This window comes from Notothenia rossii (assembly GCF_949606895.1).
Source record: "Notothenia rossii genome assembly, chromosome: 2".
NCBI classification, from domain to species: Eukaryota; Metazoa; Chordata; class Actinopteri; order Perciformes; family Nototheniidae; genus Notothenia; species Notothenia rossii.
In genome coordinates, this window is record NC_136904.1 from 73,222,754 (window position 1) to 73,237,132 (window position 14,379).

The 14,379-nt window shown below is 38.2% G+C and overlaps 1 protein-coding gene across 1 annotated transcript in view; it reads right to left on the reverse strand.

Moving 5' to 3' along the window:
- Positions 1 to 14,379, reverse strand: part of stxbp5l (syntaxin binding protein 5L) — a 162,906-nt gene that overhangs the window by 37,754 nt on the left and 110,773 nt on the right. Inside the window, 10 exon segments of the mRNA XM_079666372.1 lie at positions 2,643 to 2,768; positions 2,964 to 3,139; positions 3,274 to 3,488; positions 4,176 to 4,216; positions 4,565 to 4,632; positions 5,197 to 5,344; positions 6,422 to 6,494; positions 7,041 to 7,195; positions 7,626 to 7,701; positions 11,386 to 11,509. Of these exon segments, the coding sequence (XP_079522498.1) occupies positions 2,643 to 2,768; positions 2,964 to 3,139; positions 3,274 to 3,488; positions 4,176 to 4,216; positions 4,565 to 4,632; positions 5,197 to 5,344; positions 6,422 to 6,494; positions 7,041 to 7,195; positions 7,626 to 7,701; positions 11,386 to 11,509 (1,202 nt within the window).

Consider the following 14,379-nt stretch of genomic DNA (forward strand, 5'->3'; position numbering starts at 1 on the left):
TCAAATGCAAACAGAAGGCTTAACCCAGTGAACATAAGCAATTATTTTTCTTTAAACATTTAAACACAGCTGTCGGTGAATTCTCTTTTCGCACTATGCAGATTTAAAAAAAATAACATCTTAAGGGAAAAAACACAGTTTTAGTTCACTTTATGCCATCAAGGTGACAAGAGAAGACAGCCTTGTGCCTTTAGGTACCTGTAAACATATTAATATAGCAGGGATGTAATGCCTTTTAAAATATTCTTGAAGAGCCTTTGGGTAATATCTTTTTTGTTGCTGTTCACCAATTTGTTGTAGTTTAATACTTCCTTTGCGTGTTATATTACATGCAATTTCAACACTAAAATATGTCAGTGATCGACACATATTACATTCCGCTTGCACATATATGATCATAATTCATCAATAAATTATTTACTTTAATGAAGTGCAAAAAAACTTGTGGGATGAGTGTTTTAGGTATGTGGGTTCAGGAGGAAACAGGGTATATGCATGAATCCTGAAGTCAAATGTCATACCCTTTACATACATTTTAAGACCTCATCGCCACTTCGAGTTTTAACCGGTTACATTGGCGACACACTTTACCTCACATTTACTATATACAGTGTTGATTGTCCTTCCTCCTTATCTTCCAACCATTTGGACGCAAACTTGCATTTCCCCATAACGATGTTGTTTAACAACCGGCGTAAACAGAGCTTTGTGCGCTATCAAACAATGAGCGTGCAATGTCCTGTTCAGATGACGTCAAACCCAACGGGATGTCATAAATAAACTACACAGAATCACACTACACACCTACGCAATGATTACATTCAGGCAGACTTTAGAATACAACCTCTTTGGACTATTTATATACTTATGGAAAACAAGCTACAAAATCTAATACCTTGGAAAATGCCGTTTAATACTTTTTAATACTTTTTGATACCCTTCATTTTCGCTAAATTGATTTATCAACTTTTAATACTTTTTAGGACCCCGCGGACACCCTGAGAAAAAACAAAATAAATGAAACAAAAAAACAAATCAATTCCCACAATCTATTCAAGCTGTGAGTAGCTTTAGAGGACAGAGGAAAATACTGCCCTTCCTTGAACCATATAGATCTTTTTTGAAAGAGCTGTGATTTTAATGGTTTCTGCCAACGGAACTTCCTTTGACAGCAAACATATAAAAGCACTCTAAGTTCAGAAGGTCAATCAACTCAGACACGCATCACTTTTGAATTATGAAGGCTGAAATATGTATACAAATGTAATGTGATACAAATATTCCTGGAGTAAACACCAGGACACAGACAGAAATGATGAGGTGTGGTTGGGTACAATCTCAGGGGTGCAATGTACCATTTTATAATAACTTTGGCAAATTCTGACAGCAGTGATAAAAGCTCAATGCGAGTAATCTCTGTGATCTAATAACTGCACTAGACCGTACCCATATCCCAATTTCCAGAAGCCTTTAAGCCCTCACTCTTTATAAACACTCACCTATATTCATGAATACATAATAAACACAAACATAACCAGTTGGTGTTATCTGCAGGTGTGTACTGCTCTTTCTACAGGGAACAATACGCACACTTTCATATGACAGATTAGCCTTTTCAACCTTGCATCACCATGTATCCTGTCGCTACTGCTCCTGAAAGCTGCTATTCACTGGCCAACACGCTGACCTTCACATGCTTTATTTAGTGTAACACCTGGGACCACAAGAAAAAAAGTGGGGTTGTTTTGGCTGGCAAAGGGTACATTTGCATGTCATGATACCTCAAACCGACTTTTAAATACCACCCTAAACCTGTGCATGGGGTCTATTACTCCACAAATATAAACTGAGAGATAGGCCAATGTAGAAAAAGTTACAGGCAGGCAGATGGACGGAAATACAATACTGTGTGTGTTTGAGTCAGTGTATTAGCTGATTTCGGCTGGTTGAACTTTGAACCGCTTGCTGCCATCTGAAACCATTCAATGCAATGTTTTTTACAACTTCAATAAAGAAGACAAAGACAATAAAAAAACAAAACATCTTGGTCTCTAAGGTGGAATCCTGGTGACACTTCCTGTATCTGCTTTACTTCATATAGTGCAGCGCGGACAGCACTATAAAGCTGAAGGATGGTGTTAAGTTTAAGCTACTGTCGCAAAATAAAATAAGAAAAGATAGACAAAGTTTTGTCCTAATATATATCTTTATATCATGACTAGTTATAACAGGGATTGCCTTCCTGAGTGCGGACGAGCAAAGATATGTAATCAATTATGGACAAATTATGTAAGCAATGCCTTGCCATATTCAAAATGAGATGGATACCTAGATAAACCAGCTGATTTGCATACTATATCTATATTCATGTTTAACTGCCTCTTATAGCACAACTCCTTACTTTCCTCAAACATGCTGCTGCACACCTGTACCATTTTCAGGCGATTTGTAATCTATAAAAGAAATATATTATACAGGGTTTCTTAGAGACTTAATGGAGCTTATAAATGGATAGGTGGGCATGGTGTTGGGCAAAGAATTACGATCATTTATAACATGATGCGTTGCATGAAGTCTGATGAGGAATCAGAGTTATCTAGAGACCAGCAGACAGAGAGACTGACATTTATCGGCAGACTTACAGGCCATAGGCAGAGTTGATGTCCAGGCTGGTGATCTGTTGTGGAGGTTCTCCATCGACCCACAGCAGCTGGATGACCAGCTCTGCCTGGTAGCCAGGAGGGACCCTGACCATCCGCTCCTTCACCCTGAAACAGACATAAAGAAGAGTTGAAATACTAATATTCATACAGTAGTTAGTGAGAAAGAGACATGTTTGGTGGTAATATGAAAAATCACTTTTAATGTGTACATAAATAACTGTAAAGATCAAAGAATTCATAAAAAATATATTTGTTTTGTCATTTGTTGCAGAAACTGTGTTGTGTGAGAGGGGATCTCACTTAAGGCAGGGGATGGTGTCTTTGTTCCCCTCAGGGGTCTTGCTGCCGGGGCTGGCTGGGTGATAGTGGTGGGTCTGCGGGGAGTGGGAGCCGGACTCAGAGAAGCACGGGTTGTTTTCATTGTCGGACGGAGAGATGACATCCTCCGACTCACACTGTAGGCGCACCTCCAATGACTGAGGATGATACAACAATAGGGATTATTTACATTAGATCTTCCTTGGAAAGAAAACGGACAAGGCTAAGTTTAAGAGAATTTCAGAGAGGAGTTTCTCATCATTTCCTTTACTCTGATTCTCCCCCCTCTCACCGTAATCTGAGTGTTGGCATCATATTTGCTGAAGCGATACAGAATGATGTGAGCTGATATGCCGACCACACAGAGGATGCGACTCTGGGGGCACCAGCTGACCATCTGGACAGCGAAGGGGTCTTCCTCCATCAAGTCAGCTGCCCTGCCTTCTACTGGCTTTGGCTTCTCAAAGGCTTTGGAGGTCTTCAGCTTGTACAACATCTGTAGTGTGACTGTAAGACAACATACCAAAAAAGGCTGTAAACATGTTTCCATTAAATGCACTGAAGACTTGCTCTGTCATTGGTTGTGCAGGGGAGTTAAAGGATCTGTGGAATTGAGTCATTTATTGATTTATTTGATCATAAATATATGTTAAGTAGTAGAAACAAAGATGGAACAAAGAATAAAATAAAGAAGATATTAGAAAATGAATGACAAAACATTACATGATGGTACAAAAACACAACCTTATTTTGACTTGGAACTACATTGAGGTTCAGACCCAATGTGCAATATAGCACAGAGTACACATACAAATAAAATCGTTTAATGTGTCCGTCTTATTATCATGGAAGGTTATCATTCTTAATAACGAGCATGGCGAGATTCACAGACAACAGCTGTCAAATGTCTTTGTAAAGATTTTGAGAAAAACACACATTTACATGCTGATTTTTAGTGTGTATCCATCTGTGAAAGTGCCAAGTCCCTTATTGCGTGTAGACCGTCTCATATGACAATGGCGCTTTTAATTAGTTGTGAGCTCAAAGCCCATGGCAAATCTGAAATGACTTACCCTGGGATTCATGAAACAATATTGTTCATTTGAGCAAGCTGTGTAACAAAAGCCTGAGATGAACACAATATGTCCCTTCGGTATAGCTCACAAATATGGACAGCTTAAAGAGTGGACTTACTTGCAGATGCGTCCCAAAACTTAATTGATCCATCAGCATGTCTAAAGAAAGAGGAAGACAAGATCATTTGTCTATTAGGAGAACTAGCTAATAGGCTTAATTACTTTGGGAATTAATCAGGAAATGATGGTAAAGTGTAAGGCATTCCATGTTGCTGCTTGCTTTAATGGCAGATATGTGTATCTTAGATCTTAAAAGTCTGACAGGTGTTATTACATATTTCAAATGTTAAACTGTGCAGGGTTTGAGATTGCCTAGAAGCAACTCCCAATGCACCTGTTGAGAAGAGGTTAAGATCCCTATCAAGCATATACACTTCTTTCCCAACAGCTTATGCTAATGGCCGCCATGTGTATGGACTTGCAAAGTCTCTATTATGTCTGACTTACCCTGTGAGAATGATCTCTGGGTAGGTGTTGCAACCTAACGTCCACAATCCTCCGGCAATCGGCCACTCCTGACACGGTAACAGAGAGAGTGATGAATCTTTTCAAAACCCAATGTCAATCATCTATTGTTTTTTCTGATAATGTAAAGATTGAATGATATTCCAAAACACATATTCCATTCGAAAACACAGAATGATCATGCTGAGGATTTTAGCTTTGATTTCCAACAGCACACGCTTTCATCCACAGATACAAAACTGATTACACTGAGTCATACGGTAATGATAACCCATCATTTATTTCAAGTTCATTGCAGTCATTATTTTCTGCAATTGAAGATTTGTCATACATTGTGAAGATTCAGTAACCTTGAGAAGCTAAAGGAGTGATATGAAAACACTATTAGACAACCGCCTCTATGACTTCTATTGTAATATCTTTCAATAAAGTATAGAGAAATCACTCGATAAAAGGTTTTTTTAATGATCCTTTTACTTTTGGCTTGCTCAGGCACTCACATCTCCCCTCCCCTACTCACATCTCCCCTCCCCTACTCACATCTCCCTCCCCTACTCACATCTCCCCTCCCCTACTCACATCTCCCTCCCCTACTCACATCTCCCCTCCCCTACCTTTTGGCTGTAGCCGGTCTTCTTGTGTTTAGCTCCTATGGAGTAGAGGATGGGGATAAGGTTGGGCGGACAGTCCGCAAAATAGGCCGTGCAGGTGACTGGAGACTCGTGGATGTCCATGGGGTAAGGATTCTCACAGACAGGGTAGCTGCAACACATGTGAACTTGACATGTTTTTGCATTCAAGATTCTAAATCCACTCTTTGATATGCACAGTAGCCACAGTAGTTCTCAATTCCTAGGCACAGCCAACAGTGCAACAGACTATAATATAATTAAGACCTAAAAGAGCAAGTGAAACATATTAGATAGAACTTTATTAAGGCATACAATTGTGCAAGTAAAATGCACAAAAAAGTCAACTTTGTACAAGATGAGGTAAAGTAGAATGTAACTAATAATTACTGTGTGTTGTTAATTCAATACATCAGAGGAATACCCATATAGCTCTATGAACCTTTATGTATTTATGTAAACAAATTACAATTGCAACTGAATTATGGGTTGGAGTGACTAAATGCATCACAATTAGCAAAACGTCATCTTTATCAACACTTTACCTCACTTTAATTCAAGCTGCGGCTGAGGTAGAAGTGACACTACCATGTAATTGCATAGAAATATAAAAGGTTCTGTACAAAATGTATAAATGACATTACAAAAGTCCTTGATCAGTGAACTTAATGAAGTGGGGGTTACTTTGCATTTAATCTACACCCTCACTCACTTAGTTATAATTAAAATGTCAATTTGATTAGCAGCTAATCAATAAACTGACAATGTGGACAAAATCTTGATAAAATAGAGGTACATTAAGCCATCAGGCAATATTTATATCTGGCACTTTTAATTGGGTTACCTAATTAACTAGGCAACCTCATTTAAAACCTCCTACTTACTATATAGGCCTCATTTGTTTTGCGTTGCTGCAATTGAACTGTATTCCCTTGCCTTAGGTGTTAGTCTGCCACAAGCGCACCATATCAGCATAAGAGTAAAGTGACATGTCTTTATTCTCTCCCTAAAGTAGAGATTTTAGTGACAGGTTAGATCCTTAACTCTTGTGTGTGTTATTGAATGTAACATAGGGCTTATGTATAAATGATATAAGTCGTATTTTACCCTTGTATGATGTCAGGTGATATCATTTAAATTCAAAAGTGGATTTTGATATCCGCCACAAGCGGCTTAGCAGCTTTAAGGTACTTCTCTGAGGAACACGTACTTGCTCTGTGTCAGATCCACCACGATTAAGTCCTTCTCCAAAAGCACCACCACTGCATAAGGCTCCTGGACCTCTGCGGGATATAAAGCCAAGCTGTCAGGTTCATGCTTTTTCCATACTCACATCAGTTTCAACCACACAGGATAAAACAATCTTTAGAGTGTTGTTAGGATACTATTTCATTTATCTACAGCCTTATTTGAACCTCAGAAATGTTTTAAAACCAAAAAGAGTTTCTGACGCTAAAGTTGAATATTGTACATTCGAGTCACATTCACTGAATAGCTGAACGTTTTTTTCCAAACACTTGCTGCTGTTTTGGAGACATTTACATAATGTTCTTTAGGTATGAAATATATTCAACCTGAATCACAAAGAACAAACATTTGAAAAAACATTTGAAGACAGAATGTTTTTCATCTACCAGAGGCAGAGAAGGGCTTTGAGGACTTCGAACATGTCTTTCTTGAGTGTCAAATCTTTTGGATCTGTTACTTTGCAACTGTTATGGTTACATTAGCAGAACAACTCCAAACTTGTACCAAATCTGGTTGGCTTTAACACTGAGCTAAACCCAGAAGGTAGGACCCGTTCTATCATTGTCATCGCCTTCACTCACCGTTGTTGTAAGGAGTCTCGCAGAGTGCCATGAACTCCACTATAGGATAGTCCATCTCCAGCACGGTGATGGCCTTGCCGTGCATGATGGTTAGCGTTGGCCGCCGCCCCGCCTTGTCATACGAAAGCCCCCCCGAGAAGATGACAAAAGGTTCGCTGTTGTGGTGAAAGAACAGAAATGAATAAATCAACTACTTTAGAAAATATTATAAAACATGTATTTGGATTTAAATTACAGTTCTATGCCAATAACCATAACCAAACAACTAAATCAAAAGAGTTAGTAAAATAATGAAAAGATAAAAATATGATTTTAAACTGCATATTGTATTTCAACTAACGTGTTATTTCCCCTACTACTCCCCATGAGTCAATTACAAAATAATATTTTGCCAAAATCACAGAATCGTTTTGTTTTTGTAAGTGCTTTATGATTATTAACTTGTCAAGAGCAACTTTCTTTTTACTTCACTAATTGATGATAAAACCACAGGATTTCCAGTGATTATAACCCATTTAGAGTTTAGTTCCACCGGTACACATAATGAACTCATGCAGTTTTAATATTCAGTTAAAAAGCACACACCTGCTCCTCGAGGTCTTGTACTCCACTTTGAGGATGGGTTTACAGGACTCCTTTCTTCCATCCTTCTGTATCTTTCCTGAATTAGAGGAAACATAACAAGAATGGACAACATTAAATAAGACAAAGGCACTGAAAATAAAACCTTTGTTGCCATGTAAGGAACTGTTTGGGTCACGTTTCTGTGTAACACTGTAGTGAGCTGCTTTTATGTGTGGCAGATCAATTGCTCAAATCAGAACACTGTAGTTAATGTGAATTAAAAAAAAACACAAGATAAGAGAATTAAAGGGAAACTGCCGCCTGATAACAGGAAGTTGTGTCCTTGACAGAAAAAGCACTGCCAGGTTTTAAAAAATCCAATAAGAAAACACAAAATACAATATTTTTCACAATGTACCAACAGAAGATTTAACAAATGTTAATATAAACATACAACTCTGTTTCAAGAATCTTCTTTTCTTGCATTTTATTTTGCATAAAACCTCCCTAACGGCTATATTCAATGAATCAATGCAACACTTAAAGCTCATGATTGTACAGCTGTAATTATATTGTAAGTTCTAACAGCGACTAATATGTCTCATTTTACAACAAACCCTGGCATAGTCAGAAAATATAGAGTGCTCTCCCGTATCTTTTCAATTTTCATCTGTACTAACAAAGGCAGACATTGTTTTGTTTCTTTTCTATTTTCCTCTTTCGTTCTGATTACTGTGAACTGTGTTTCCACTTCTTTTCAGGGAATGGCAGATCATTATCAGAGTTAGCGCATTACAGAGAATGATTTTTTCTCCTGCTTCGCATAATGAAATGATTAAGCCTTTGATATAAAGAGGACGTCTCTCAGCCGGAAAGCCAGAGGGACCTTGGGTTTTACCTCATAGGCGCAGTGCTCTTAACAAAGCCCTTTTTTAAAGTGAAACAACATGAAAGGAATAAAGTCTTCAAACTGGGAGACTTCAAAAATAAAATACAGACATTTCAATTATCGCTATCACACTGGATTATACGGGTACCGGTAACACAGAGGGAGGCCGAAAGTCAATCATTGGCACACATCGTCCACATTGCAACGATTCAAAGCCAGTAGATCAGCACATTGTCCCTTAAGAAAACAAAAATATGTAATGTGTGTGGGAGCGAAACAACCGGAGGAAACTTGGGGATTTTAGCCTTTGAAGACCATTTACATGCACAAAAACCTATATTACACACTACAGGAAATGGAACACTCCCAAAAGCAAAATAGAGCTCCTTTAAGTCAAAATAAAAAGTTTTGTCATCATATGATACAATCTTGGCGACATTATATTTTCTACATAAACTTGTAGAAAGTGTGATTTTGAGCTGTTCATGCATTGCTTCTCATGCGGAAAACTCTATCAGCCAGCCAAAGCTCTGGGTGACGGTGACTTATCATCACAGATAAGGCTCAAAGGTGCTGGATTACACACTGAAAGGTTTCAGCTAGGAACAGGGAATATCAGGAATAAACTATTGTAAGCCGTTTATTGGACAAGCACATGGCTATACATACACGTAACATGTGATTCCAATCTCACTATATGACCATTATAGTTGCATTTACAAAATGTATCGCACCCTGTCTATTATAAATGTCATTTTTTGTTTCCATGTTTTCAGTTCAGTCTATCCTTTTTAAATAAATGTCACTGCTCAATGTTCTGCTCTCAGCCTGGTTGGTGTCCTTTCCCCTTGTGGACATCGCTCTACTCCTCCTTTCCTCTAGGTTTTATAGTAGCCCACATTCATTCATGCAAGCACTTAAAAAAACACAGTTTGTTCCTTTCCTCAGGGACACACATGACCCACAGCCTTGAATGCTGTCTTCCAATCCTGACCCGGTGTTTGTTAAAACTAAAGTGACAAAGAATACAATAGCTTCAAATAGGAAAGTTATAGTTCAGACTTTTCTTTTCCGTCAAGTATTTCCAACATGGCAATAAAGATACAGTTATATATAAATATACTAATAGTTTACTTTGAAAGGTGCATAGACTCCCTATCTCTGGTTAGGTAATTATATGCAAAATACAAAAAAATATGATAACGTTGATGAATCGTTAAATCATTAAAATTGTGACTGCTGCTGATTTATTGTCATGACAAAAACATACGTGTCTTTATGTATACAAAAAGGGATGTAAGGCTGGATGATTGATATGGCTTATGGTTTTTTTGCTCATGGAAGTGCAATGATTTGATGTTGCTCCCACAGTAAGTTCAGATCGAGGTCTCCCTCTAGCTAAGATGCCTGACCGAGCACGACCGGTGACATCAGCATCCAGGAAGCAAACCCCACGATTACCAAGTTAATGTGAGCACTGAGGGATTTGAATGAGAAATCACAACTCTCTACAGATGTGATGGTTGTGGTGGTGTGATGATTAGCTTACAGTGCAAGAATCAGCAAGTCTTTTAAATAATGTAATAATAAATGTATTTATTTACTACTTTCAAATAGGGTGATTGCACTACTGCCAGGTGACACCATGTTTACTGTCTCTGATGTTTCAGCTTTCTCTCCCCTCGCTCTTCCCCTTCCTTTCACTGTCACCCTGTGCGATACCACATATCTGACACATATCTGGAAAATAAAGCATCTGCTGGCATTTAACCACGCCATCAGGCCTGTTGCCCCGTTCCTATCATTCAATCGCCCACATCCTTCCCTCTTGCCTTCCTGTTTTTTGATTTTGCCTCAGATCACAGCTTACATCAAGTGACTATTCATCACCAGAGATATGACACGGTCAGGATACCCTGCCAGTGCTCAAAGCACGCCAGAGGAGGAGACAAACAGACGGGGGATCAGTCAGAGGCAGAGCTCATGGAGATGCATGTGGTGTGAAAGTCGTTCATCGAAACCAGTGTACCAGTTTTCTTACCTGACAGCCAAATTGCGGCCGTGACAAAAAACACAGTCATTTTTACATTAGCTTTATCATGTATTCTAAGTGCTGATACCTGGCAATAAGATAGGTTGAAAAATACATAGTTGGTGGCTGGTTAGATTCAGAAAAAGCATTTCTGTATGTCAGGTTAAAACACCAGGGAACAATCCCTTTATTATTAACTAAACTTTTCTGTTACAAATTGCAGTTATTACAGCTGACAAATCTGAAATACTTTTCAGGCAGTAAGGGGTACAGTACAATTTGACCTTTTTCATTATGCTTTTTTTGAAGAAAAAGCCTTTCTGTGGGTTCACAGGTTAAAGTAATGTTTTTTTCCTTACATAAAACAGAAACATTTGCATAGACTTTTCTTTTTGCGGCTGCTTTTAATTGATATATTCATATCTCACACTGCACTGTAACCTTTATTCTTGTACCTGTGTTATTCATGTATTATTATCTTTGCTTTTAAATGTATTTAAATGCCATTTTATAATATATTCCTCTTAATTTCTTTCATTTTTAGTAAAGCACTTTGAAGTGCCTTGTGTTGAAAGGTGCTATTTAAATAAACTTGCCTTGCCTAAATAACAATACAAAACATGAAGCTGGATTTATTGTCTGCTTAGATTTCCTGAAGGTGTTTGAAAAGCAACCCATGAAGTATTTATTTTAGCTTAAATTCATGAAATTAGAGGTTGATGCTCAAGGATGTTCAATTTGTGTTGCTGAATTGCAGTTGCTTACAGCCCAAGGTCCACGTTTTTACAGCAAAGGATTATCAAAGTTTCATTTTGTTAAGTAACTAAAGAAAAACATGTACACTGTGGGCGTGTTCTCACCATGAGGGAAGGTGACCTGGAATGGCTTGAGGGTGTTTCTGAGGTTCCACATGGACAGGCTGCCGTCTGAGTGACTGCACATGAACTGCTTCCCTTCGTGATGCCAGCCGGCTGAATGGATGGCCTGGACAGATAAAACATTGGAAAAACATTAAAACAAGCATGCGATGAACATTACACAGCGTGTCACCATATTCAAGATTAGTTTCAGAATCTCTTATTTATTTGAATAAAGGGACAAAGGTTAAAATGCCTTTTCCAAATACAGAAATGTACTTTATAAGCCAAACATCTGCCAAACAACCTGTTGCTCTATTACGCTCCTATAAAAAAATACTATAGAAGCCACTCTCTGCGGTTCTTATGTAGAAACAGAAAGATCTTAAGGTTAGGGTTGTACTGAGAGTAACATAATAACAACATATCCACAGGGAATTGAAATGCTTTATATGTATGGCTCTGTGGCAGTGTTCAAGCTTTGAAAACTGACTTTCAGTCCTGTGATGTGCATGCTGAGAGACCCCAGTTAAGTGCAGCAACAAATGATGCAATTTCTGAGCCAAAACAACAATAACAAAGCAGTAATGAGGCTCAGAGCAGAAGCCTGCTTTCCTTTCTTTGCCCTGCACTCACTGTGTATCCGATGTTGCCTTCTAAGCACTCAGTGTACTCGTCGCACAATTCATCAAACAGCCACAGAATCTATAATCTGCCTATTTAAACCTGATGCTTCCTTTTTCCTGTCATTTCAGTGTTATTTCAGTACCCTTTACACCCACCACTGTCAAAGCCATGTTCCCAAGAGGAGCCATTGGGGTCATTAGGAGATATGTCACAGAAAAACAACAAAACATATTTACACATTCTCTGCTGCACACAATGTGAAAATCTACAACAAAAAAGAAAATCGTGCTTCAACTTTCTTTTGGCCAAACATCAGAATAATGTAGTTATTGCCCTTGCTGGAGATAATGCACATCATTAACATTGCTTCTACATTTAAATGTATGGAGTGTATCCTAGAAAGAAGACCTCCTTTAAAACATATTTGACTGCTTGTTATGTCAAATGCATAGAGGTTATTATAAAGTTATGCTGTGAGGGCATTCATTTGGCATTACATTATTTGAATTAATTTTTCCCAATATGCACCAGCTTTCAGTATTTAAAATATGTGATTCAGACTTAGGTGCATGACCTTAAATGTTTTAATGTGCAACATTTTGTTTCCAGATATGGTTAATGTCAAGTAAAGCCAGATCACAATTTTAGAATTTTTCTTTTTCGCTTTTTAGTGAGCGTCAAGCCTACATAGTTAGTTTCCTTCACCAACTGTACATTTGAAGCAGTGCTTTTTGAAAAAAAAATGATACAGACCTTTGTAATGTTTGATTTATGAGCAGGAGCATATAAAGGTTTTCAATTACACCAGAAAGAAGCTATGACGCTGTACTTCCTCCCTTTTGTCTTTGGGATATAGTAGTTTTCTGTGTACTCTGCTGAAGAGGTGTGAGACATGATGCTGTGCAGGAGGTGAAGCACATAAAACAACATTAATGAATGTGAGCAGGATGTGACTCTTCACAGGAGACGGGACAGGAGATGAGAGGTGGCAGCGGATGCAGAGGATAAGTGCCATGAGGTGAAAATGTCTATATGGCAAATTGGTTTTGAGGCCACAGGGGTTAAAAAAAAGAAGGATTTAATAACAATGGTGTGTACGGTTGAGAGTAATCGTGTATGTCTGTGTTATGTGCATGTAATGGAAGCTCTCAAACTGACCTTGGATCCAATTTCCTAAGACATACTGTACACATGGTAAACAATTATAGGCCATTCCATAAAAAGTAATCTAGTTTTAGTTTAGACTGTGCACTCCAATTAAGGAGGCTTTTATAGCGGATAATGGCAAGAAGAGGAAATGCAATGTGGACCTACTTAGCACCTGCAAATAAACTGCTATAAAACAACATGGAATTAATAAAAGAGCTTTATAATCACTGTAATTAGTTTTGTTATTCAGAGGGCATTACATGTTACGTAGTATGTATAATTATGTGGTGGAGCAGCCGTAAAAAGTGTTTTTGGTTAGATACCTGTATTAATGTCTGTACTTAACACAAGCTTAAAAGGTTTTCACGTTTTGTTCTACAACATGAACTATGTCAGTTATACCCCACTTGTAAATGTCAATAGAAATTATTTTCTGCAATATTTAAAAATCTACAAGGTAAAACATCATTGCTTTTAGTCAAGGGTTCCCATGCGATGCTATTTGTTGGGGGGCCTACGACAACACATGTTTGCTGCACCCCTTTATAACCTACTCTTTACATGTTCAAACCTTATCAAATGACAACTTAACAGTAAGAACACACGCAGGTTCGTCTTAAGACACCATGAACACAATCTCACTATATGTTACGCTTCAATGATGAGTGGGTGAAGTGGCAACAGATGCAGTCGGCACCTGTTTGAACTGATTGTGCTACACGAGCTTTCACAGGCAGCTCGTCCTGGTATGAGTCCTCCAATTAGTGCTTTGTGTTAAAAAAGCAGTAATTGGTTCGCATGCCAAGCAGCATAGGAATACAGCACTTGAGGACACCTTCCAATAAAAACAAGACAAGTTGATGCAACATGAAAAGTATCCTCCATTTTGTTGATATTCAAAAGACAGGCGGATAAAAAAGCTCTTCATGTCACTGAATAATATGATAAGTGATGGGAGGAAGATGAAAAGATTAGACGGAGGCTGTTAAGGGACCAGTATTCATACATTCACCTTTTCTATTTAATCTGATCTATGCTTTTAGTATAAATGGGTCACAGTTGCAGGTACCTGCTGTCATTTCTTTGACTGATCACCAAGTGGTTTCAGGCGGTATAATTACGGCCAAATCATAATCAAGATTACTTTGACCAATGTCATATTGAACTTCTTCAGCTGAAATGCTGCTGTTTTAAAATACTGTTCCACTCTGGACTGTGTCA